Below are 27,407 nucleotides of genomic sequence, written 5' to 3' on the forward strand. Positions count from 1 at the left end.
TTTGTGGTCAACCGTGGTACTTAACGTAAATAAGGAAGTCCTCCGTACGAGGTCCCCTTCGGATAGATCACGGTAATGGCTGGCATTACGCAAAGCAAGAACCTGGAGGTTGATCGCGCGGAAATTCTTACTTCGAATGACTGGAAACGATACGGAGACGTATAACGCGTGAGCGATACGGTGGTTCGTTTAGAAGGTACGTTCTCGGGGTGCTTCGTAACGCGGGGTAGCTAAATCAACGACGGACAGAGGATACTATTTCGAACTCCGGAGAATTAAAGCAAAAGGTTAAAGGTCTCTCGATCGTCTCCCCATCTCGTCTCGTTCCCGTCGCGTGATTACCGAATAATTTAGCAGGTTCCAGAAACCGCGTCTCCGTTCTCGAAATCGTCGAAAATCTACTCGCCGCGGTTAAAGTGCCGCGGCATAATAATTATAACGGCAACGGCAGCTGCTGCTGGGCACGACAAAGTCGTTAGCTCGGCAAACATTTAAGTAACTCTGATGACCGTGTTCGGATCGCTATAATATCCACCGCTTCCGTAATCCATTTGTGCGAGCCCTCTCCTCGGGGCTGATGGCCTATCCGACATTTCTCTACCCCTAAAACGCCTACAGGCTGATTCGCCCAATTCTACCGTCCCAAAACTGATGGCTCTGCCACGACACGGGCAAACAACGACGCTCTCGTTACTCGTTACTTACTTATCTGGAGGCGGGGAAATTATTACGTCCCCCTCGACGATACTTAACGCTCGTTCGCAAGAATTTTGTTTACGCAACGAACGGTTCACGAGGAATTTACGACGGTCTGGTTAGGTGAATCACCCGGTATACCCTGCTCGTGCCACGGGGAAACAGATGTAGAAATACGCGTGTGTAGTACGCACGGGTACGGGTGGTTTCGAGGCTGTTCGGGGTGGCTTGGGGTCGAGGTGTTCCTACGATTATGGGCTCGTTAGCCACGGGCCATGGAGGGCCTGTTTGTTTCTGGCTAATTTGACAGGGAAATACAGTGTAACGAGGAAAACAGGGGACAGGGTGGGGCGAGCCAGATGGGAAAACGATTCTTCGTTTTCTCGATGCTCGACGATCGGTCCTCGCGTTTTCGTTTTATCGCGTCGCGCCTCGTTTCCCTATAATTCGCGTTTAATTCGCGCGTCGAGATTTATTACAGACCGGTAATTGTGCGCTGGACCGCGTAAAATTAAATAAAAACGTCAACGGAGTGCTATTTTACCGATGGCCGGTTTCGCTTCGCAGACCTTACCTGAAATCGACGAAATCCCTTTCCCACAATGCTGAACTTAAAATCCGCGTTTCAGTTACTTTTAACGCGCAGCGCGAGCCAGAGGGGACTCGTCTAAATTGGTTTTGGAGAACGACTCGAGACAAATTGACTCGTTCGTCGTGATTTTCGCTAAAGATAAAGGGTCGCCGCTGCCGCAACCCAGGATACAGAGGGGTGGTTAGAAACGTAACGCGAACTAGGGACGTACAAGTATCGGGGGTATACTCGATGGACTCGCTATCGATGCTTAATAGCGGTTTGAATGTATTCCCACTTATCCTTGATACAGGGGAGGCGACCCTCCGCGACGGATAATTTCCTCGATGATATATTGCGCCACGTTCGGTGTTTACTACAAATTTGTATAGACAGGGGAGCGTGGAACGAGTTTACAAAAATACGAGCTTTATTGGTGGCCACTTGGAGGAGAATTCTATACAATGTCTGACGCGGTTTTGATCTTCGCCAGTCAGATGTGTTAAATGTGTTAAACGAATGGCAAATAGTGGCAATAAAATGGTCAATTTTATAAAATGAAAGCATCTTTTTGATCGATTATTTTAACAGCGACTGTGATTGACTTATTCCGTGAATATCTCGCGATCACAAAAAGGCGCGCCACAGCCGACTGGTTAATAACCTAAAAGTTTCTCGCATTTACGTCGAGCTTCTCGCCGCGAAACACGTAACTAAAGACTGGCCGTGTAAAAATTCATCGCGCGTTGGCAAACATTCACCCGAACCACAGCGGTCGAGGCTCCTCGGTCTAACAAGATCCGCGTTGAAAGATCGCGGTTTTCGTGGAGCGTTTCTCCACGGATCATCGCCATTCCCCGACGCTGGAAGGGAAGTCGGAAGCTCGTTCATCCGTGAATCGATCCTTGCGGTCGGTGACTTTGAAACGATTGCTGCATTTGCGGTCTCGAATGCGCTCGAAACGATTGGTCGTCGATCGATGAACGGGCACGATTTGTTGCGTTCCGTGCGGCTTTCGACGCAATCGTTAAGGGGGCGCGATACATCCGATTAGGCGAAAAAATAGGTCCCCTCGGAATATTTTTAGCAAAGTAACCTTTCGAGATCCGTGCCACTCGTACAAATTTTAGGCGGGCTGGAAAGTAACGTCGTTTTTTTTTTTTTTACATTAAATTCAAATAAATTTTCAATAAATTCCTATCGGCAGGGACAGCCTTTCGATAAAAATCAATGAGCTGACGAGCGACGAACGAGTATATAAAATTGAAAAAACGACGTTACTTTCCAGACCACTTAGTATTATAATTATCAGAAAAAGTATGTCTGCCAAATTTGATATTTATTCATTCACTTGTTCTTTTGTCTTTTTATTCGTGGAAATGATGTAACTTCTAGCTCTCAAAAGGCTCCCGAGTTCGCGGCTCGATGGTCGAATAATTATCCAGCGATTGGTTCGTTTGTAATGTCGAGCGACATCGCCACGTTTACCATCGTTCTCTCGTGAAACAGAATACTCGGTCGGAGAGGAGCAGAAAAAGAGAGAACGGAGCGTTACAATGGTACGGTCCCGGAGATCCTCCAGGTCAAGATAGCAATGAGTCCGCATATTTGGCTCGACAAAAAGAATTGATAGCCGGAGGTGTGCCGCGCGAATGCCGTCAGAAGAAAGAAAATACCCACATAAATGGCAAAGTTGATGATGCGACACGAGCAATCCTCGTCGCCTAACATACGCGATCCGAACGCGACCATGTACCTAGCACGAGCGGAAACGGTCCGAATCCTCAACGAAAACGCCTCGTATCCAGTCGACTCGGTCTGAATTCTTTTGTCTTCGGTCGTTGGAACCGACTCTTCCTCCTTCGATTCCTCCTTCGATTCCTCCTCTTTCGTTTCTTCCTCTGATATCTCCGCCAACTTGTCCCCGTCTGCGATTCTCTGACGTTCCCCGTCAGCCAGATCTTCGGACATGGTCGACACGTCTTGGTAGCCCTGCTCTCTCTCGTGGTGTACGTCTTTCCCAAACACCGCGGCGAGGTCTTCTTGACACAGCCTCATCCGGATGCACGGGGGGAGTTCCTCCAGGAGGGTTAAGACATTCTGGAGGCAGGTCTTTCGACAGGACTTGTTCCGCGGATTGCACGGTCCAGGACATTCCGGTCGGTTCATTTCGGAGCGCGGATGCGAGACCAGCTTTTCCTCTATCTACGAGAAACCTGCAAGTTTCGGAGTTGGGGAGTATCGTGGTTGGACATTTTTTTTTCATGACGAGACAATTCTATTCATCAACCACTTGGCTACCGTGGGCGCTTATTAGTAACGTCTTGTTAATATTAAATTCGTGATATTTATACTGATTCGGTTCAAAGAAATAAATATCGTTTTGATGTAACGAAACACAATTTTTCGATCGTTGAAATATATTTTCAGAAAAATGCGTCCGTAATCGAAAGTTCGCCGTTCTCGGCGCGCATCGTGACTAAAATTTCTGCCGTCCGGTACAACCGGTGCTTGTCGAAGTCTGTCCGTCGTCAAAGGGTTAAATTAACCGAGGAAATGTCCCGTAGCAAGGATGACTCGACGTAGAAAAATATGTTTTCCTTGTTTGAAATTTGTGCTCGGATAAGAATTTTGTTCGTACGGCTTGGAGCCAGTCGAAGGTTCGTCGCCGAATTTCGAAGGCAATTTCGCGGTTGTTCTTGGAGAATCGGTCCCAGAGAAAGGTAGAAAGGGAAGAGAGCACGGCGAAGCCGTAGGAAAGTCGGTGTGCCCGGGCACATCGACGTCAACGAGGACGCGCATCTGCCGGCGCGTGCGCCTCGACGCTCGAGGTGTTGAAAAGTTGACTGCATATAACGAGGTTCAAGGGTGACTCGCTCGTAACGAAGCTTGAAAGGCCTGCGGGCGCTCCTTTCAATCAAACTGACTAGTTAGACGCGCCTCTGCATTGGATTCTAACTCGAGAACTCACCACGGATCCAACGAATCGGTCATTCCAGGAACGTCCCGACTCGTCACGGCTACGCTTCGAGTTCTTTCTTAATTTTTTTTTTTTAGGAACACGTATGGGGTGGGTTAACGACGTCCGCGGATATTGCACGCGAGCATCGTTCTTGTTGCGTTCGCAATGTTGTGCTCGGCGTCGCTTCTCGGCTAAGGTTAAACGTCAAATGTTCTATTCGCTCGGCGGTACAGCGGCCAACTTCAATCATTTTTCGATACTCGCAACTGGCGACCGGAATTATCCACTGTATCGTTGGTCTGACGTTTATAGTCGCGGAAGGATCTCACTTCTCGATAGAGACTTTTGAATGGCTGATTCCAAACTCGGGAACTCGCTGTGTCTACTTGAATCGTACGATCGAATAAAAAAATATTCATCGCGATTGCGACTGGGTGCCCTCGCTCTACGTTCTCTATTTTTTTCAGGCGGATGTTCCCTACCTGCCGCGTGTCATTCAGCGGCTTGAAGTCGGAGGGCAGGTACGCGGTGCTGATGGACATCGTGCCAGTAGACAACAAGCGATACCGGTACGCGTACCACAGAAGCTGTTGGCTGGTCGCTGGCAAAGCGGATCCTCCGGCGCCGGCGCGGCTCTACGTGCACCCGGACTCTCCGTTCACCGGGGACCAGCTACGAAAGCAGGTGGTCTCGTTCGAGAAGGTCAAGCTGACCAACAACGACATGGACAAGCACGGCCAGGTAAGAAATCTCGTCACGCGTCCCAGCGGCGACCGAACGCGCGATCGGTCGTTCGTGCACCCTCGTAAAACGAGCATGTGGGTCAAATATCGATCACCGGGAACAATCTATCCTACTCCGTTTCGAACGGCCGCGTTTCGTACGTTTACGACCACGAAATTCAAAGAAACCTCGGCCCACGCCAGCTCGCAAAACCGCGACCCTCGGCCAACGAGTCGACGTTCGCGTCAGATGAGTCCTGGGAAATTCGAGGCGATCCGAACGACGCTGTACGATCGCGAATTCTGTACGCAAGGACGTGAAACTCGGCTCGGGTCGATACGAAACGCGAGTTACACCCGCAGGATGTTTCGCGGCAACTGGCGCGGAACGTTCCCACAAACGCGTGCCCTACTAATCCTGTTGATAGCTCTGTGAAATTCGATAACAGCAAAAGTAAAATGCGGACGACAGGGAGGCGGGGGGGGGGGGACGACGAGGGGGACAGGAACGACGAAAGGAGTCAGCGTGGAAACGGTAGCGACACCATTAACGAACCCGCACGCGAGCGTAATTAAGCGGTAAAATGGGAAAAAGAGGTGAAGAGACCCCCGGAAGGTTTTAGCACGCGCGCGGAAAGATTGGTTTGTCATCGATCGGTCGACACGACGACGGAATATTACGTTTCACGGGCCTGGCAGCTTCGACGCCCACGATTAACGAGCGGTGTCGATGATAACCACGCCTACGTGTCCCCGGTAACGCCGGCGTATCCGTTTTACGAGGCCATTTTCGGTGCGCCGGAACGTCCGAAATCTCGTCAACGACGTCGTCCCCGATGACGCCAAGGTGAGCGAAACGGCGCGATTCCGCGCCGTGAAAAACGACACTGTAATCCGCGAGCATTGTCGACGTCGTTGGCATCGGTCGTTCGTTAAGTCGTCCCGCCTTATTTTCGACAAACTTACGCGCGCGCCGCCGCGCTCGAATCGCCCGGCTGACGGGGAAACGCGCGGATGTGTGAATTTACCGATAAATAACGCGGCTCGCGACGGATCCCCTTCGAATTTCGCAGACCTTCGCCGAACGACTGCACGAGACGGCTCGCTGCGGTTTTACCTGACCGTGAATACCTCAGTCTTCTACAGGGTCCATCGCAAGTCGAGAGAGGCGTGGACCACATACCGCGACCCACGGTTTCTCCGACAACGAGTCTTTGAAAATCTTTGCCGTGTAGACATTATTGCGGGGATGCACGTAATACTCGCGGAGAACGCAACAACGGTCCGCGGCGATAACTCTTGCCGATTGTTCTTGGTCATTGTCTTATTTTTCAAACGTGAGAAAAATTTATCTATGTCCATCCTGAAATTCTCACGTAATATGAATCGAAAGTAAACAAGCAGCAAGTGGAATTAAAAGATCTGCGATTTGGCTCCTGGCAGATAAGACGTCAAAAACTCGTGTCGTTATTCGAACGGAATTCGAGTCCGTTTCTTTTCTTGGCCGTTGAAATATCTCGCGGCCACGGGAACTTAGCGTCGTAAAAAGTGCAACTCTATGGCGAAAAGAGAGTAGTAACGCGGGAAAAGAGCGTAGACATAACGAGAGAGGAGAGACGCGACGCAAGGATCGCGCGAGCCGTCCACTCGCGGACTGGCCATAATGTTAGGAGCATTATAGGCGGTTGGTGGTGGTATCGTAGGTGGTTGTGTATAGTAGGCACGACGGCGTGCCTATAAGCTAATAAATTGAATGGATGTTTGCCCGGAGCTTTTGTCATGATGATCACGAGTAGCCCACGCCTGGCCCGTTGAGCACCTTTTGAATCTCTTCTCCGCAGCCTCTTCCCGTCTCTCGCTAGCCAGCCCTCCGCGTCGAGATTCCGCGGGGCTCTCCTCGACGAGGACTTATCTTGATAAAAACTTTGAGTAAAACATAATTCTCGCAGAAAAACGATCTGTTGCCTCTTTGACGCCCTACCTGCCAGGAGCCGAATCGCAAACCTTTTAATTCCAGTTGCTGGTTGTTTACTTTCAATTTATATTGCGCGAGGAGATTAACAGATATTCCATCGAATTTTCCAGCGTGTTTATTACGAGTGCGTCTATCAGTTATTAAACTGTTCGATCTAGCGGGCGTAGGGAACGAGCAAACTATACTTTGTTCTCGCAGCATATCCGCGATTCAAATCGTATTTTGCTCGTTTCTGCCGCTTACGGCTCGTTTATCCGCTTTCCGTTCCGTTTCCACGTGATATATCGCCGGCAGACGTTTACAAGTTCGCGTCGAGCCTGAAAGCTGCTCGACGATGTTTCCTCGTCGTCCGCTCGGAACGATCGCTGTTGCGCACCGGACGAACGGTGCACAGTACCGTCGAGTTCGTCCTACCGTAATTAGACGCTCGTTACCGCCTACTCCCGGCGCCAAGTAATGTCTCCGGACGACGCGCGTCCACCTTGCGCGCAAGTGGCCCTAAGGTGTCGCTTCGCGAGGTTTTCGTGCGAGAAATTCGTCTCTTTCGTTTCATTCGACGCTTTTAGTCGAGCTATTGGAGTCGTTAGAGTGCCTAGAGAGGTTGGATTTAACTGGAGTAGAAGAGCTCGATGTACCTGGAGAAGGTGCGCGAGGAACACCGGCGCATAAAGAAGGATAGGTAGGCGAATATACACGTGAAGAACCAGCGAAAGGAAGCTCGAGGGGCAGAGAGAGAGAGAGAGAGAGAGAGAAAGAGAGCGAGAGAAAGAGAGAGCGAGAGAGAGTGAGAGAGAGACGGGGCGGAGGGGGAGAGATGAAAGAAAGAAAAGGAGAAAAAGCTAGGCAGGCGAGTGTCGAGGCGAGGAACAGACACACCGGTTAAAAGCAGTCGTGCCGAGCGGAGCCGGAGCTGGAGCCAGGGAGAGCCACGCAACGCCAGTCAACTCAACTCGACGACTCAAGTGGTAGGGAACATTCCTTCGCTACGGCCACTATTTCATCGTTTCGTATGACGCGATATTATAAGACCCCCGCCTGCGTGCTGGCTACTACACGGTGGTCCAAAAGCAACCATCCACCTGCGACCGCGTCGAGTCCTCTTTCTCCCGCGATACCTGCGGGGAGGCGCAGGTTTCACGCGCGCTCCTTCTCTCGCGATTCTCACCGGATGCACTCGACCGCTGGAATCTCGGGATCGACCAACGTTTTTTCTACTCTTAAATCCGAATTAAGTCGAAACGCGGCGCGAACGTTCTCGCCGACCGAGAACAGCGACGATTTTCGGGACGACGGCGACACCGACTCAAGGAGGACCGCGAGATCAAGTTTAATTCGACCAGCCTCGAGTTCGGGCCCTCCTCTCCGCGACCGGCATTCTTATCGGGATACAAATCTCGAATAACGAGGAAAGAACGAGTAACTTTTTCTTCGTCACCGAACGAAAACTCGATCTCGAATCGCGGAATTTGCGAGCGCTATCGTGGTAACGATATCCTCCGGGGATTCGCTGCGATCGAGGATCCGCTGTGCTACTTGTCAATTACGTTCGTCGCGAGATGGTGGCTTTGTCATGGAAATTAAATGCGAACGCGACGGTGCGCCGATCCTCCCATTCGTTTTTCTCTTTATTCGGTCGTCGGGAGCGAGAATAAGAAACGTCGTAATAAAAATTCCCGCGGCTCTGGTCTCGCTGTACGCGCGCACCTGACGTTTCCGTTCCGAATATAACGGGGGAAAAAACCGATTTCTTTTCGTTCGCGGAACGCAAACCGTGCGTGGCATTACCGACAATGTACCGTGACTGACTCATCGCGGAGAGGAGAACGTATCGAACGGCGGTGGCTAGGCGAGTCGAGAGCGTCGAGAAGGAAAAGCCTGGAATCAAGGGATATTAATAATTTCTTAACGCGGCGCACTTGTAGCGCCGTAGGTGCCCCGAGGCTTTGGTCGGCCATAATATCGAGATTAAAAATGATTTATGATTCGTCGAGCCGAGCTGGATGGCGGACATTCAATTGAGATTTACGGTGTAATTGACTAAACGGCGGAGACGAAAGCGCGACGAATGCGAGAATCGATTCGATGAAACGCGAATCTCGTTGTTATCTGCGCGTATATATGGCGTTTTATCGCAAACAGTGGAGTCTCTCGTATCCGAATACCCTGATATCTGTGCGATCTACTACTCGAATGTCTCCCAGGATCGGATACCTGCTCGCGCGGTGATCCTTCATCATTCGCTAAGAGCTCGCCAAGTTAGGACTTTTTCCACCTAATCGTTGAGGAAGTTGTCTCTACCCTGCGTAGAATGTTGGGACGTCGCGATAAAGGGCATGCTAGATGAAATCAACACGATCAACTATGAAAAACTTGGCCATCGAAGCTTTTACTTCAACGATAGACGACGCGCGATGATTGGCGGTAAGATAGAGTGGAAAAATTCACCGAGCCTCCATAAATCACTTTTAATCTTTTATCGATGCCGGTAGCGCTTCCAAGTCCGCGTCGCTCGCGGAACAGGCAGTTGGTTCGTTGCGTTCGATAATTGTGTCGAAGAAAATATCGATATCTGGATTTTCCATCCCCTGAAAAGTAAACGCCTCCCTCGAATTCGGAACGAAGCGCGCTGGCGAGCGCCGGTTCTCACGATCACGAGCGGAATGTCCTTTAGCCCGACGCTGGGTATTAAGTTTCGTGTCTCGGCTTCCTGTAGGAATACCTGAGCGAGTCGCGACGCGAGGGGTTGATAAATTAAACGAAAATTTATGCGGATGCGTTCGTATGCTCGCGCGTGCATTACATCCCTGCGAATAATTCGCATACGCCGACCATGGCGACGGTAAGAGTTAAAAACCCCCGTTCGCGCAGGTACGATATAGAAACTCGCGTCTGAACGGAGAAATCTCGAAACGATATCGCGAAATACTCGAGTAGAATCGAAAATTGTGAAACGAACCACGAGAAGAACCGTTCGACTTGGCGGCTGTTCGCGGAGAGGTGCTCGAAAGAAATAAGTCGGAAGGATGACACCATCGAGACGACGATCCTTAAAAATATTCGAAACAAGAGGAATCGGAAAAGGATGTCGTGCTTTGGTTTAGCTGGTGCTCACGTGGGACTTTGGAGGTGGGTTGTGTGTGCGTTCGGTGGCATCCACACGAACGGGACCGAACAGAGTAGAGCAAATTGGAGTTCTGACAGGTTGCAGTGGGGTGTCCCACCATCCAACGGCGCAGAGAAAACGGATAGGGGCACCCCGGGATCCCAGACACCTATAATCGTGCGGGCATAAAGTTCCCCGCTCGGAAACCTACGGTCCGGTACACGGGACCCGCGTACTCGTTATCCGGACACGAATTAAATTCGAGACTTCGTTTCCTTTTTCTCCTCCGCCGAGAACAATCTCCTACTCGAAGGACATTCCGACGGTGCCGCGTACCGTCGGAAATAGAATTTCCATCGTTCGCGCCGGAGTTGGACGTAATTTTATTCGGACGATTCCGCGGCTCCGGTTCTATAATTAATTTTATATTTATATGCGCAGGTAGCTGTCTATCCTGTCATTCGAAACGGTTATCTAGTCGGTCGCCAGTTAAGTTGTCAGTTGCTTTGCTCCAATTGCGACTAAAAGGCGGACAGCGAAAAAATCTCGACCATTAAATGTCAACAGGATCCCTAACGTGACCTTTCCTTCCAGAAGGCCGTCGACCCGATACGTGCCTACTGTAAATGCGGGACGATTAAAAAATTATATTCGAATTAAATTCTTAATCCTCGTGGAAGGACGTCAGCCGTAACTGGGTTAAGGAAGACTAGCTACGAGCGTGCTAAAAATGATAACCATGCTGTGTACACAGGAATGTTAATAACTCTGACCGCCACCGTAACGTCCTATATAACAATGACGCATAATTTTCATTGGGAAGCGCGTATCTCGGTGCGATAAATTACATCCTACCTTCCGAACGGAACCAAGCTTAGTCGAAAGCGTTAAAATACAATGTGCTGGACTATGTCTACAACGCGTATTATCCAAAAATTTATGAGACGTTGCGCAATCGAGAGCCACGTTCGAGCCTTGGTACCGTTGAATAGTGAAAAATATGATACATCTGCTCGATGCCAGACTCTGTCGAATCTAAATATTAAACAGTTAGTCCGACACGTTCACGCCGGGGCGCTGCTGTGAGCCACCGGTGGTACACGCTTGCATTCGTTCATTTATTTAATGTGCGTAACTTATACAAAGTTGTTGCACCACTGCTTACTTATCACTAGCTCGTTTCCATTCTTCTTATCATCTTACGTGACTCCTGCATTATTTCAATACTGTTTGCAGTATCTCTTACTTCTCATCCATCTCTTCCCTGTAGCTCGGGTACTCGGGGGTTGCTGAGCCCTTACTGTAGCTACCAACACCGTTACAGCCCCTTGGGGCGTCCACGCCTGCGTGAACGTGTTAAACAGAAATAAAGGAAACGACTCGGGCTAATTTCGCGTCGAACCCTTCCCGCATCGAGTTGCTGATCTTCGAAAAAATTGGTAGGAGTGAACGGGTAGGCGATCGACCGGCGATATTCGAGAGATGGAAATTTCGTTGACCTCGGCTCGCCACGCTCGGATGGAGCGCGGTTGATTTTGAGAGAGGCTGTAGACTTGACGGGGAGCCACGAATTTCAAGCGCGCCCGTTCGAAATCAATGAAGTGGCGTCGAACACCTCGACGAGCGGAGCCCAATTACGCCTTTTGACCGGTTAATTGATACGTCTATAATTCGTAGTCCTTGCGTAATTACGTGGTTACATTCCGGACACCTGCGAGGACGCCGACGGTTCGCGTTAACGACTGTCTCCGAGCGAGGGAATTAAGGGCCGCAGTCGAAACTATCCGCAAACACATTTATCGCATTTTTATCGCGCGTATCTCTCCGAAAAATACACGGAGATTCATCGCGATCGGGATTTGAAAAAATATCTATACGAAATATTCACCCGACCGACAATAAATGCAACGAGGCGAACGTAAATATTAACGCGCGCGTTAATATTCCCGACGAGAGTTTAGACAGGACGAGCGTGAACGCGCGGAGACAACGTTAAGTATAATAATCGGTGACGCGAGGATATCGATAACGGTAACAGTAAATAGTCGCATAAACGAGCGTCGCGAAAGAAGAGGGCACGGCTGCCGTCGGATATTAATTTCACGGTATAATCTCGCGTTATAAAAATAAATTATGGCCGGGGAACGAGCGGTCGCTGCTGCCGGATTAAGTAACAAAACGTTATCCGGGGACGTTTCCATCCGGAGTGACCGTGGACAGTGGCGTACTAGACGAACGAGACGTCCACCCAAGGGCCCCGACGATCGATGCTTGAAAAATTCATGACTCTTTTCTATTTATTCTGACCTCGGTAGATTTTGTACCGAACGGAGCTTCAACTTGGAGCTCTCACCTAAAACTGAGCCACTCAAGAATTCCGCATTCCCCAAACCAGATACAATTTTCGATCGTTTTGTCATCTCGACAAATTTAAAAAACTATCCTCCATCGTGTTTAAGTAGACCCTTTAAAATTCCGTTTCGCGTTGGGCCCCACGAAGGAATACCGCTCCCCTGGTCGTCGAAGATCCGTTCGATCGACAAGTAAGTATCGATCGCAGCCGACGGACCGAGAAAAACGGCTATAAATCCAGCGTGTAATGCCGCTATCAACGTGTATTACATAGACGCCGCGTTGTTTGATGTATCGCTGAATGCAAATTGTACGCATCCGACGACGAGAGTCGATCGAGCTCGGTTCTCGATTACGAGCGCTGCTCCGAGTGCTCGAACTGCTATTTACCGCTATAATTTCGATTCGCCAGGGAACGGCGCGAACGTACGCGTAAGCGCGAGAACATGCCGCGAGTCCTAACAAGCGAAATATGCTCATAACCGCCGCTGATGATGTCGCGTTATAGCTTTGCGAAAATAAACGTATCGAGTCGCCTTTATCGGGACAACTTCCGTAATTTATTTCAAATGTTTCGCGTACAAATTTGATAGCCTACTAATTTTTCGACAGGGACCAAGGTAAGAGCTTCGGATAGTTTAACGTGGCCGGCGCGGTTCAGGCGGCGCTACGGAACAAAAAGAGAAGAATTGAGACGTTTAGTTAATTATCGAATGACGCGATAACGACACGTTGTCGCTTCGCGCGATATTCGAATGTGTCGCGCGCCCGGTTTTCGTTTATTTCGCGACGACACGGTAGTATATTCGTGTCGGAGGATGCCTCGCCGCGTGTTAACGCGCGATCCCAGCCGCAGATATCGGAGATATATTTTCATGCGATAATCTTGTCGCTAATAAAAATCGCATTTAATAACGCTTTCCCAAGGATGCACGATGCGCCGTAAGTTTCGTAACGATCCCCGACTTTAATAACGCTGCCGAAAGACCGATAACGCTCGCGTCACGACGGAACCGTGACCGATAAAGAATGCGTTACGCGCCGAATATCTCTTTTAGCGATAATTGCGTCGACGCAATCAGCGAGGTAAAAGCAATTACGGACACCTCGGATAGTTTTATACACGGCGCGACTCGACACGCACGTATTCCCTACGTTATTTAAAGGTGGTCCTGTTGGCAGAGTAAGTCTCTATGCTAATCTATGGAAATACGCTTCTCGCCTTGGCACGAAAATTTCGTGTACGAAAAAGGAACGCGCGCTTCCTCGTTCCACGGCGTGGCCAACGGACAACGAAATAAGTTATCCGATTGGATACGTTCACGACAGGTTTATCGGGTGGGCATATCGGACGCGATTGTGAGCGTGCCCGTAGGTGCAAGAGGTGTTGTTCGAGCGTGTGCCGCGGCTTCTCGAGTTCCGAGGAACACGATGGATCCGGTCGTGCGAACGAGACTTTTAAGCTCGGTTTGAACTCGGTTCTTCGCGATCAAGGAGCACCGAATTGGTCACGAACCGTCCTTTTACCACCCGTGTCCGTTCCCCGGTTTCGACTCTGACGCTCCACGGCCGTTTTCGTTAGCTTCGAATAAAATCGTTTCGATGGTAGACCGGGAAAGCGACATTTTGGATGGACGACCGATCTGTGGGATGTACTATTTCGGTTGCTCTATGGTTTCTGCTGGGAAGGTGATTTAAAACTTAAATAATTACATGCTAATGTAACACAAGGATGCAAAATATCACAGGTGCGCTCGCGTGTAGGTTACGCGATCACGTGGCATTAGCTTCCATTGTGCTTAATAACATAAGGAAGAGCAGTTTCTAAATGTCACCCATTACGTCGCGAGATTGGCAATATTTAGCCTTTTATACGGTGCTCTTTCGCACAACCTTTCTCTTAGATCAGGGCTTCTTAAATGTTTTTTCATTCACCACTCCGTTTATGATCGTGACCTTTTTCGCAACCCACCCCCCCAAAAAAAAAAATAAAGATACGTAAATATTTTGTGACGATTTGTTGATTAGGTAACGATATATATAAATACGAAGAAACGTAGTTTTAGAATTTCTTTGGAAACAAATTCAATGCAAAAAAAAAAAAAAAAAGTGATGCAACAAAGAGAGAAGAACAACCCATTGGGATTTTAGTACACGACCGCGAAACTATCGATTCGTGTCAGATCGAGGGAAAGATGACGTGTACGCGTCCGTGTCTCGCGTCGCGGCAAGAGAAGTTGACGCGCGGCAAACGTTATTTCTATGCGGGTGAATTCGCAGGAGCGAGCGAGCAGTTCGCACGAAAGTCGCAATTGTGTCGTGAAATGGCAAGGTTCGAGCAACATTAAAGTATTCAGTGGATTTACACGCGCGCGTTATGCGATATCCGCGCGAGAAACTTGTTCCATCGTGGCACATTGTTTCGGACAGGAAATCGATACGCAACTTCTCCTCTCGCTCCATCGACTATAGCCGCAACGTACCTTGGCTCGATGTTCGAGCACGGTGTACAATGGGAATAATAGAGTCCAAGTTAAAACTTTCGATCGCAAGATTCGGCCGGAAAATTGGGAGCCCACCGTAAGGGCCATTGCGTAATTGGAACCTAAACGAAACCATTCGAATCCTACTCCCAAGACCGACACGAAGGAATTTTATGTTTCCGATACAAAAATGTTTCGCGGAATAAATAAATATGTCCGATCGACATATCGATGTCGAATCGAAAGCTCGCGTGAACGATCATGCGTTGATTAATTCCGTTGGAATTGTCCGCAAGTACCTGTTGCGAAATGGAACGATTATAAAACGAAGTCACGTCCGGCTGAATGCAATGCAAATCGGCGATGTTATTTTCGTTCCGTTATCGATTACTAGATAAGGAATGATAAGTGGCCAAGAACGAGACTTATAGCCCATCGTCACCTGTTAACCGTTCGAACCGCGAACAGGATTTATATACGTCGGCTGGCAGTTATTTCCGTGACTTTAATTAAGATTACATAAATCATCGCGCGGCACCGCGGCTTCAAACTTTCTCGTTTTCTATTTTCAGATCGTCCTGAACTCGATGCATCGATACCAACCGAGGATACATTTGGTCCGTTGTCGGCAGACGGACGACAACAATCTTCACATAACCGATCTTCAAAAGGAGGAGCACAAGACCTTCATATTCCCCGAGGCGATTTTCACCGCGGTGACCGCCTATCAGAATCAGTTGGTGAGTGGAAACGATGATCGCCTCTCTCTCTCTCTCTCTCTCTCTCTCTCTCTCTCTCTCTCTCTCTCACTCTCGTGTTCGCGCGGAAACTCGACTAATTTTCTGATCGAGTGCTCGACGATAACGCGACTGGAGAAACCGCGATACGAAACGCGGCTGTTATCGCGGAATTAGTCGAGTTTCTCGTTTACAAATGCGCGTGCAAACGCGACGCGATTACCAAAGGTGTACCGATCGTTTTGCAGATAACAAAGTTGAAGATCGACAGCAACCCGTTCGCCAAGGGATTTCGAGACTCGTCCAGGCTCACGGACTTCGATCGGTACGTACGACACGGCACGCAGACCCGTACATCAACCCTTCTTATTTCTCGAACCGCTTGCTCGCGAGTACCGAAACGGAAAATTTTATTTGCGCTTGCAAGTAGGAGGCTCGAGCCATAATATCCGTCGCGACAAAGTTATGGAACTTTGTAGCGCGGCGACTTTCCTGCGGCATTGTAAATTCCACCGGTAGCGAGGGATACTAATTTATTCAAAAAATTGTTCGTTTCCGCTCGGCTCGGACTTCTCGGCGTGCACAAGTAGCAGGTTTCGAGCGCCAGGCCGCGCGCCGAGTGAAGCGATCATTACCCGCCATTATAACGTCGGCACCTTAATCATAACGCCGCGCCGAATTATCGCGCGATCTCTTAGATTCTCGTTAAAAGTGGAAATTTATACAACGCTAAATGTCGAAGGAAAGGTACATTTTGATCCTGAATAAGCGTGCACACATACGGCCGATTCCGCGGTTATCCCGCGATCATCTATCTACATGAATGACGATGCACCTGCTCGCTAGCTCGCTCGCTCGCCGTGTGTTCTCTCTCGTCTGCGTTTACGACCGGGGCGTATACACGCGTGACAGAAAAGAATTTTTTTCCACGCTTGTGTGCGTGTTGCGTCAAAGGATTATCGTTAACGGCGACAAAGTAACGCTCCGATAGGTAGCGACTCCATTAATCTTAGCAGATGGATGCTACCTCATTATCAGCCTCTATATTCACCGAGAAATAATCGCGTTCGATTAATTGCGATTGACGGTGGGTTAACGCGAGTGTCTTTCGCTCGACGATAAGCAATCTCCATTAACGAACCAAACAACGACCTTCTATTCGGTGCTGATCGTTTAAAAATCCGTCCGAGAACGTTCCACTGAATAAACTGGGAAACGGAGTGTATAGGCAGACGTACGTACATCTAACGAGGGTTCTTCCAATAATTCATGCTAATTGGCTACACGAGGAATGCCCATAGAATTGTTAAGCTTCCACTTAAAATATAAGAAATTATCGAACGTTTCTGCAATCCGTCGTTCGAGTCTCTAATTCATTACCGAAGTGGATCTATGTAAACCTACGCCGTTCCCGAAAGACTGCGGTAATCAACGATTAATCGACGAAAGATTCTCTGTAGGAGATTACCCAGTCGTTTAATTTCAATTAGCATGTACCAACGGTGGCTACTCGGCCGCAAATACGCCCACTAAATCGTTTAACGCACGATCCCGGCGATCTCCTGTTCGCGAGTCAAGGTTTTATGCAAATGCCCCGGCGTATACACGGAGCGTGTGTCGGGGAATCGATAACGGCGACTCAATAAAGTCGTCTCCCGTTGGGTCTCGTGCTTTCGACTCGCGAAAACGATATCTAACTCGAACAGCGGTCGCGTGTATTTTTATACCCGCGTGAATTTTCTCGTTGTCGCCATCGATCGTGCATCGGGTCGGTCCGAACCGGTCGGTGACGTACTTAACGAATTCTGAGTTTCGGAGGTGATCCGTAAGGATAGCGACTATCATCGTACCGGAGAAACGAGGACTCGCTCCGAGTAAAAAATAATTGCCTCGATATGCCTCAAAAATGACAAAGGCGCGTACTTATATTTACCGTCGCTAGACTATCTCCCGTCGAACACCTGCTCGCGAGTACAAGCAGGACATTTAAGTAATTTGTTCCCTCGTAAATGAGCAATAATTAAGAAATTTCGCTGCCGTTGAAACCGTCCCCGTTTAATTAAAAATGCCATTACCGGTGCTCCGGGACACGCATCGTTATCGTGTCCCAGATTTCAGGCGAGCGTCGATACAAAGGGTTGCGTGTCCTGGAAATTGGTAACGATATCGATACTTGATCCCCGTCGATACTTAACGTCAGCCTAGATTCACTTTGAAAGTTGTCTGGTTGTCGATTCATTTCGGGCCGAATTTTCGGAACCGTCGATGTTCGTTCTCGTGGGCAGCGCGTTAGACCCGGCGCGCGGTAATCACGTGCTAATCGGAGGCGTGTCGAGACTCGGCTCGAAAAGTCCTTTCCTCGAGAGGGCCACCCGACGCGATCTCTCCAACGCGATTCCCAGAATCGTGGGGCGTGTTCCGAGCTTTTCAACGTTTCTCCTCAAACGCACAAACCGAGGTAAAACACGTTCACGTGTTCGCGGCGAAAGAGCCGTTTCGTGGCCGTCCAGCGAAGAGACTCGTTTCGAAACCGAAGGGTCGGTGTCGCGGGTCGTTGTTTGCCCAGCGTAAATTCGGCTCGCGGCGGATAGACGCGACGTTACGGTCGTCGATCGACCACTTTAATGACACGGCAGTTTGGCGAGCAGACGCGCGATCGTTTCGAAATCGCTGGACGTTCTACCGCGACCCTCCTCAAATCAGCACCTGCCTAACCGTGATCACGAAAAATCTTGCCGCGTCATTCCGCATCGGTCGACCTGCTGCCGTCGCAACTCGCGACCCATGCTCTCGACTCTCGCGATCGTCGGACTTTTGAGTACTCTGCGTAAGGAATAAAGAGGATAGGTTTCGGAGTGTTCGGGTCTCGATAGGATCGGTACCCAAGAGTACGTGGACCATCGGTATCGGCCGGTTCCGTATCATGGGCGTCGAGGTACGCACCGAGATGGGCGAAAAAACACCTGCCGCACCGAAATCAGATTTTTCCCCCGTAGCTGTTGACTTCCAAGACTTGCCAGCTTCGCCGGCGCTTTCTTGCCTCGTTCGACCGGCCCACGTACACGGAAACTTGGGCCCGTCGACTTCGGACGCGCACCCCGTATACGGGGCGTCGAGGCAATTTCGAGTTTCTCGCGGCAGCTGGCCGTAAATTTGGAGCTGCGAGGCGAGACCGCGTTTTTTATAAACGGTTCTTAAATTTTCGCAGTTACCGTAATATCTTTATAACAACGATTTCGGGGCTTTTTGCAGGGCCACGTATGCGAACGCGGACGTGATGATGGTCGGGCAGCGGAGAAAGAACTCCGGGGGAGGAGGATCGTTGCGCGAGATAGAGAAAGGGATAGGGCGAGGGCGAGGGCGAGGGGGATGCCGAGGGTGTGAGAAGGAGGTTTGAAAGGGAAGAGGGGGAGAAAGGGCCGGAGGGGCATCTATCTATCAGCGGCGGCGTGAAGTGGGCGGGAGCATGCGCCGTATTGCCCCGTGCGGCCGCTCTCTCATTAACTCGGGACGCCGCCAGAGCCGCATCCGTGCAGCCAAACACGACTGCCGTAACCGCTGGAGCCGCGCTGCTTCCCTTCCGTTCCCTCCTGGCCGACCGATTCCGGACCGTTTTCTGCGATCTCGCTACGCCCTCTTATCGCGCTCGGTGCGTCTCGGAGTTCTCGAGTGTCGCGCCGATCATCGATCCGCGATTCGATGCGATTTCGATAGCCCTCGATCGCTTTCGAACCCGCCCACGCCCGGGTGCCCGTGCTCGGTGAACGGTGCTCCTCTATCCACTGGTCTTTCTCTGTCCTCCGCGAAAAGTATCGGGTGCTTGCAGCCACCTGGATACGATGCTTCTGTCGTTCTAGGTGTGCTTCGAGCGCTCGTCTCTGTGGATCCTCGATTCTTAATCGGAAGGTTACTTTCCAACCTCTGTGCGACTTTTCTGCTTTCTCCGAGTTTCCAGTCTGTAGATTTGGTTAGGACGAACGGTGTCCGCGAATTCCTCCTGGACGCGACGGAACCGACGGTCGTCGCTCGCCGAAAGTGGAAAGGACGAGAGGACGCGCGGTCCGGAGGGACAGAAGGGAAAGAGAGCGATTCCACGTTCTCTCCGCTGGTTCCGGAGGGCAAGGAGGGCAGGGCATTCATCTATATTAGCTTCGAGAGCGGACGGCCTGTCATTACCGCTGCCGCTCTGGCCTTCTTCTTCCTCCTTTTCCCCTCGCGAACTCTCTGCCCCGTCCACTCGGATCCTCTCTCTTGCTCGTTTCTCGAGCGTCCTCGAGCGAGGATCGTGGCGCAGCTCTTTTCTTCGTTTCGCGTTCACCGAAGGAACTTGGACATTTCCAACTACTTTGACCTCGACGAGTCCTGCTTCACCTCTGCGACAAACTGCGTGGGATCCACGGAGAGGAAGCTTTTTGAACGCCTCGGAAGAAGTTGACGAAGTGAAAGTGGAGCGCACCTCCGACACCTACCTAGTCCCTACGCCTGTTATCGCGACGATTCCCGATTCGCGATGGAAGGACGCTACTACGCGCGCGAGTCCCGAGTCGAAGAGGACCGTAGCCGCCGACACCGAAAGTCCTCGGTTCGCTCTGGCCCATTAGTCAGCCGCGTTACCAAAACCGCCGGGATGGATAGACGAGGACGGCGAGTCCGCGAAGAAGAAAAACGAGGGGGTGGGCGAGGATTCGACGGACGAAAGAGCAAAACGAAGCCGAGATGAAGGGTAGGAGAAGCGTTCGGTGGCTGGAGAACGCCACGGAGCTAATAACCGCCGTTTAAAACGCAAAAACAAAGGTCTCGCCGTGCATCATCGGGACTTTAGTGGCGGCGGCGGCGGTCAAGGGGGAGAAAGAAGAAGAGGGAATATAAAGGGGTGGCGGTGAAACGTTGGACGCCGTACCAGCCAGCCCTGGCGCGCGTATATCGGCTAAGCCAGCCGCTGGTTGGATAGCCATCCAACGCGTCAGGGTCATTACCGGATCATTACCTTCCATATCTACCGTGCGACGACGATGATGGCCCGGCAGAGTCGAGCCGAGTCGACTTCGCAGAAGGCGCGCTCCGAAGCGACCGTGGTCTCCACTAACACTTGCTCCTCTGCTCGCGGTACGCTCGGTTCCACGTACACGAGCGTCGAAAGAGGGGCCCCGGCGCGGAGTCGCGTCGGTGTGAGAGCCGTGCACACCGAGGCGGCTCGATCGCGCGTCGGCCTGCTAGGCGGCAGCCGGGTAAATTACAGGCTCGACCATATTTTGTGTTGTTTTGTTGTTTTTCAACGCGCCGAAAGGAAATGAGCGAGCAAACGCGTCACGCCACCCCGAACCTGCTAATTTCTATTCATATTTTATGGCTATTAATTTCTTCACTGTTACACTCGCTCTTTCTCTGCCCCCTTTCTCCCTTTCTTTCGACCATCCCCCTCCACCCTCCCGGTGCCCGATCCACCGCTTCTTCACCATCGGCTTCTTTCGAATCTTCTTACCCGTATTTCGGTGCGATCGGTCGTTTCTCATTTACCGTTCCCTTTTTTTTTTTTCTTTTGCCCGCCGTACGTCCTACAGGGGGTTGTCGAGCCTCGAGATCTTCGACAAACCCTTCTCGAGAATTTTTACGCGTTTCGGCTAGCCACGCGGATCTCGTGGATACGGAGCGTCTAGATCGCTGGTCGACGCGTTTAAAATTTTCATAGCTAGCTATCCCTTTATGCATCGATCCTCTCTGGTCACTGTTGCGATTCCCCGGTCCCCCCCGAGCGCGACAAGTCCATTTCAACGTGACTTTTCCACGCATGTTGCGCGAGGACATTAATTTTCAGTCGATCGATGGTCGACGAACTCTAACGGCGCGGAGGACGCAAAGAGGCGGGCCTCATCGATAGCGAACGGCCGACTATTTACTATTCCGAACGCAGAAACGTCGACCGTTGAAATATTTATTTCGCACTTGTCCATTAATCGTCCGTTGAAAGCGTTTTTTTTTTTTTTTCGCGAAACGCACGTACCGTCGATAAGACCCCATCCGTCTCGTTGTTCACGGGATATGCGTGCGAGAGAAACCGGCGCGAGTCGTACGAAGCCGCATCGCTCGATGGACTACCTTCGGCCATCAGTGGGGTGTAACCTATTATTATCTACCACTTACCTAATGCCTTGTGTCAGCCCCGGGGTAGGCGGAGAATAACAGGCTCCCCATACGATGGAATCCCCTCCGTGCTAATATCGCGAGCCCCGTACGACCGTTTCACCAAACCACTCTCCCCCGGACCTGGAAAACTCCACGATTCCATTTTTCCTGCAGGACCTTTCCTACGGAACGTCTGCCTGCCGGGACCTGAGGCACGGAAACCCTCGCCACCTGGAATTCAATTAATACACCGTTACATGGATGTTATCGTGGTCAACGCATTACAGCTGAAAAGAAATACTATACACGCGATACAGATTTTCGATGGTGCAATCGCGATTTCGATTCGAAACGAGCCGCGATCGTTTTTTCACCCTGGAATCGCGCGCTGTTGAGGTGGCTCGCGGAGACATCGACCAACGACGGTGTTCGGGCGAACGCGTCCAACTGTCCCATTAGTTTGATCGCGAATTAGTTTTATCGGGATCGGTTCGAGCACTGGTCGATATCAGTTCAAGTACTGGTCGATAGGGCCCAATTGCAAGGGCGGGGAAACGTTTATCCTTTTATTGCTCGTATAGTCCGGCCAACGAGTACAAAGTAAGGACAGAGTTGCGGAAAATACGGGATATCGGATGGCAATTTGCGCAGATCGATGGCGGTGGAAAAGGGTGTAACGACGGTGGACACCTTCGAAGGGTTACGGCGGTGGCCCGTAATTAGTACGTTTCGAGCGTAACCGCGCCATTACGAGGGAAAACTCGGCATACTCGGCTCGTCGGATCGACGAGGAATATTTATTGCACGGTGTAACGATTACAGGAGGCCCTGCATAGCGCGAATAGTAATAGGCGACCGCCTCGGGCTGACTTTACCGTCCCGGCGAACCACTGTAATTAGGCCTTTTATTGTCTGTACATAAGGAAGCTTTATGAAAACATTAAGGATATAATTCAAGGCTGGGAGGCCACGGCGCGTCGTGAGTTGCAGTCAGGGTTAATGCATAGAGACTCTGGGTGCTGCATCATTTCCGTTTTACGCATACAGGTGCAACTCGTGCCGCGCGCGCGCTCGCGCGCACGATCCTCGCCGTCCGCTTCACCTTCGTCTATCGCGCGTAATTCGATTTCCGGACTCATTCCTCGAGTTACGATTAAGTAATTATCGGCGGGCCTAGGGCCGATGCTTCGATCTCACTCTACCGAGTGATTTTCGCGTCGTGGACCAAGTATCTGTTGAACACGGAATTACGAAAACTGTATTTCTTTCTGTGTTTATCGCGGTTTAAAAAAATATACGGATGTTTGTTGCGTCGCGAACATGGACGAAAGATCCACGGATTCCGGCGATGAAATATCGACCGGGACGATCGATCGGGCGGAATCGACGTATCGTACGTATCGACTAATAGAGTTTGGGGCGTTTGACAGCGATATTTCAGAAGAGGCAGAAGAGGAATGGCCGCGGACGCGGCGGTGTGTGGTCCGGCACGTTCGAGCGGACGGCGATTAGCCCCGGGCCCCCCTAATCCCTCGCTTCTTTCAGCCAGGGCTCGTTTCTTCGGGCCCTCTCGAGCTCTTCCTTCCTTCCGCTCTGCCTTCTGGCTTCTCTTCTCTGCACGGATTTCCTCCGAGTAACTCGTCGCCCACAAATCGTGTAATTGATATTTTTCGAGCTAAATCTCCGACGCGGCGTGAAAATAGCTTCAACGTGGCGAGGCCCGGGAGCAACTTTAGAAGGCGTTAAGCGGTAAGGGTCGAGTGGTAACCGAGACGCGCCAACTGCACACACCGCATCCATTGTTCCTTCCTCGCTCTTTATTTCGCTCGTGTACCTTTCCTTTTTATTCCTCGGATCGGCCTTTTTATTCCCCTCTTTGCGTCGTCGCTGCTTCTTCGGTGCCTCCGTCTTGCTTTGATTTCCACGGCCTGGGTTCGTCTCAAATTCGTCGGATCCTCGCTGCAGTATCGTGAGACGGGTTTCGGGATGAATATACATAAACGAACACGAATCTCTACTAAAACGACTCCATTTCGAAAGTGGCCGCGAGATCGTTTGGGTTGGCTACCCCTGATCTAGAAGCTCTACCACCGCTGTAGTAAATTCTAGCGTCCCAGGGAAGAGGTTAAGGTCGACCTACGCCTAGCCAGCGTGGACAACCGAGATTTTCGAAATAGGAGCTCCTCTGTTGTTCCGAAGAGACCCGATCCCACCCGCGTAGCTACCCGAGAAAACGATCTCGATGGACGGTCGCAGTTCGGTATTCGGTAGTCTCTGCGAAGTCGAGTCAAGTGGACGAAAGAAAACCTGATACCCGGCAGCTCATCGGATAATTTCACCGCGGTCCAAACGACGATGATACCTCCTATCGATCATCCGGTTCCTCGAAAGCCCGAGAAACCTCGGGATCTAGAGGTTCCCTTTCACGAGTGCCATTCGACGCCGGTTTCGAGTGAATCGTCTACTTGGGATATTAAATTTCAATAAATCCAGTGTCCCGGGACGTTCAATTTTTCTGTTGATAATTTTAAAAACGAGCGCGAGGTCGGCTACAGTATTTGCATAGTACACAGGATATCGTCGTAATTGTGCCACGCTAAATCCATAGGTCTACCAATTTCACAATACTCGAGAATGTTCCATTTTAAATGGCCGCGAAACTCTAAAGACCCCTGAATATCGAAAGTCGTCCTCGTCCGCAATCGTTGGTCGGCCAACAACCAAGTCTTAATAATTAAGATGGTCTCGGCGATAATCGCACGGTGTTTACGCACCACTCCCGCGCTTAATCACGAAAGTAGGAAATGACGATGCAACGTGTCCGCGCCGCCACGCAATGATACCACCGCTGTACCATTAATTATCGCGAATATCACGCGAACCGCCACGAACGAGACAAAACGCGCGTTCTCATCCACGGCTCGGCCAATAATTCGCTCGTTAGCGTTCCTGCCAATACCGTCGAGGGATCGCCGTCGTCCGCCGTACAATCGCCGATAATTAACCCTAATTAAGCTCGCGTCTAATGCACCAAATCATCCATCACGTTAATCCGTCGCCGGGACGGGCTTCTCCGAGGATATCGATTCGAGAAAACGTCGTCTTAATTACCGGCGTGCGCCTTCCTCTCTCCTTCGATTGTCTCTCTCTATCCGCGGCGGGTACATCATCGATTCATTCTCTATTAAAAGGCCACTCGATGCCGATAACGTCCATCTTCGCGGCCGATCGGACGGACGAGCCTAACCCTGTCCCGATCGACCTCATCCTTACATCTCGCAACATACTTATTCGCGACCGTTTTCGTTACTATTTATCATCGACAGGATCAGCTCTTCGAACTTATCCGAGTACGCTTGTACTCGTAACGCGGCGTAGAGATAACCATTGAAAACGGTAAACGTTTTAAGATGCCCGCAAAAAAATTGTCGAAGAGACTAAAGAACGTTTGGTTGGATTGTTTCAGGGATCCTATGGAGCTGATGGAGCAGCAACTGGTCCGATGCGGAGTGGCGCCAGTCAGGCTGTACGAGCACCTCGCGATGTCGTCGCCAGCCGCAGCGGCTGCGGCAGCGGCAGCCGCGGCCGCGGCTCTCGGTGCCCAACAGCAGCAGCAACAGCAACAACACCACCAGCAGTCGCAGCAGCAACAATCCCAGCACGAGAACCCGTCGCACGCGTTGCCCCCGTGGATGACGCCGTCGACGGCCCTCCTCTACGGCACCGTCGGCCAAACGCACCCCGGAACCAGGCCTACCACCGGCTCTTCGTCCCCTTACCCTGCCGTGGCGGCCACAGCGCCCTTTCCTTACCCCGCTGCCCTACCCTGGCCCTGGCAGCCGCCACCCGTTGCCATGATTTCGCGGAGATCCTCGCCTCCCACCGCCACGGGCCCTTCCTTGAGGTACACCCCGTATCCCCCACCTGCGAGCACACCTCCACCCCTGAGGGTTCGCCCTTCCACCCCCAATTAGCGTCCACCCTCGAAACTTCACCGTTCGTAACCTCGTCGTACCTCTTTCTTCACGCTCGAAGCCGCGAGTAGACTCGTCGTAAGTTTCGTCGATACTTCGGAGGTTTTTCTGGAAATGCTTCGAATTTTTCCGTCAGAACTTGCGACGAGGAAAAAAGGAAGATGCAGCCAAAGAAAATTTCCTCGGACTCTAGGAATCGCTCAGGGGCTCGCAGCTCCTTGCAGTAGGTGTCGTATCGTATCGTCTTTCTTTGAACGAGGAATTCGGCTGGTTGGCCAACGCGCTCCGAATTCGTCGACGATCCTCGTCACGGCTCGGTACCGAGCGTTTCGTTCGCGTTGGAGGAGAGAAACCTCCTCCGAAATTCTCGGCGCTCCGTCGAGCCTTACTTACGTTAGTTTTAGGGAAATGGCCCGTACTTGTTCGCTCTGTGTCCGCGTAATGTAACCGTAGACCCTTACGATTCGAGACTCGGGAAAGGAGAGGGTCTCCCTCTGGAAATCAGCGGAAACTCTTTATCCGAATGAAAAACCTTCAGCAGCGAGCCGAAAACAAATGTTGGATCCGGTGACCTTTTAGGAAAACTTCGAATCGCAAAGATAACTTTGCAATTACGTCCCTATAATTATAAAAGTGGTCAAAGTCCTACGTTTCTTGAAAACAAAAAATTACATCGAATCGATTTAATTTAAAATAATTTTGTGTGAAATAACTGATAAACATGTTTTTTTTTTTTTTTTTTTTTTTAAATTTTGACTTGGATCACTTTCGTAATTAAGGGCTCGTATCGTCGTTCGATTTGTTAACATACAAGTTCATCTGTGAATATTTATTATATTTAATTGTAATGGAATAAAAAGTTGTCTGCGTAAGTAATTCAGGTAATACACGTTTAATTAATCGCCCTCTTTTTTCCCCGGGAACTCGAGCGACTTGTAAATAAACGGAATGCGATTAACGCGCGAAAATTAGATCGATTCGTCGTTGTACCGTGAACGGATTCGAAGTGAATGTGTAATATATACGCGCGACAAGAGGAAAGGGAGACCGCGCGACAAAAACGGAGGATAAACTCCGCTATAGTTGTAACATATACCACGATAGTATTAACGCGTCTTTCCTTGAGACGCCGGATATTTGTAAATAAAGTCTTTTTTGGTAGCGTGTAGCGTTAACGGCGTATCTTCGATGTAGCACGAATAGAAATAAACGAATTTTCATTAACACGATCTTCCTTCATTCGACACCATCGTTTCCAGCGTTCCAATTTCACGAAAACTACTCGGATTTGAACTCCCTAAGGTTAGGTAATCCCTAACTTGGAATGAACAAGAAACAAATAATTATCCAGCCCTGATACCTCGTTAAAGATGCCGCATGCAAAGTTTTCATTTTTCAGAACCGTCCGATTTCGAGGTACGAGCAATTTTAGATTTGAAACAGCCCACGATGTGGTTCGACGAAAAGTGCGTAATAATGGGTTTCTGGCTGCCGCGAATCGTCGGAATGAACCGTCGGTTTAAAGATACGTTTGACGAGTATTTGAGAAAACCTGCTCCCAAGACGATCCTCGTCTCGTTCTCCCGTTCTCTCCTCTTTCCCGAGGCGGCGCAACGGCCTCTGCTCATCGAGTGGCTCGTCACGCCAGCCAGGCTTCATCGCACCTCCAACTGCCGTGTAATTCTGTTATACCTATCCGAAATTAAATA

At 50.5% G+C, this 27,407-nt stretch overlaps 1 protein-coding gene across 1 annotated transcript in view; it reads left to right on the plus strand.

Moving 5' to 3' along the window:
• Positions 1 to 26,903, plus strand: part of LOC128893616 (T-box transcription factor TBX20-like) — a 40,005-nt gene extending 13,102 nt beyond the window's left edge. Inside the window, exons 3-6 of the mRNA XM_054154711.1 lie at positions 4,697 to 4,970; positions 15,437 to 15,604; positions 15,850 to 15,926; positions 25,191 to 26,903. Coding sequence (XP_054010686.1) covers positions 4,697 to 4,970; positions 15,437 to 15,604; positions 15,850 to 15,926; positions 25,191 to 25,698 — 1,027 coding nt within the window. The 3' untranslated portion in view covers positions 25,699 to 26,903. The remainder of the gene's footprint in view (positions 1 to 4,696; positions 4,971 to 15,436; positions 15,605 to 15,849; positions 15,927 to 25,190) is intronic.
• Positions 26,904 to 27,407: the final 504 nt, after the last annotated feature.

This window comes from Hylaeus anthracinus, unplaced genomic scaffold (genome assembly GCF_026225885.1).
Source record: "Hylaeus anthracinus isolate JK02 unplaced genomic scaffold, UHH_iyHylAnth1.0_haploid 3, whole genome shotgun sequence".
Taxonomy (NCBI): domain Eukaryota; kingdom Metazoa; phylum Arthropoda; class Insecta; order Hymenoptera; family Colletidae; genus Hylaeus; species Hylaeus anthracinus.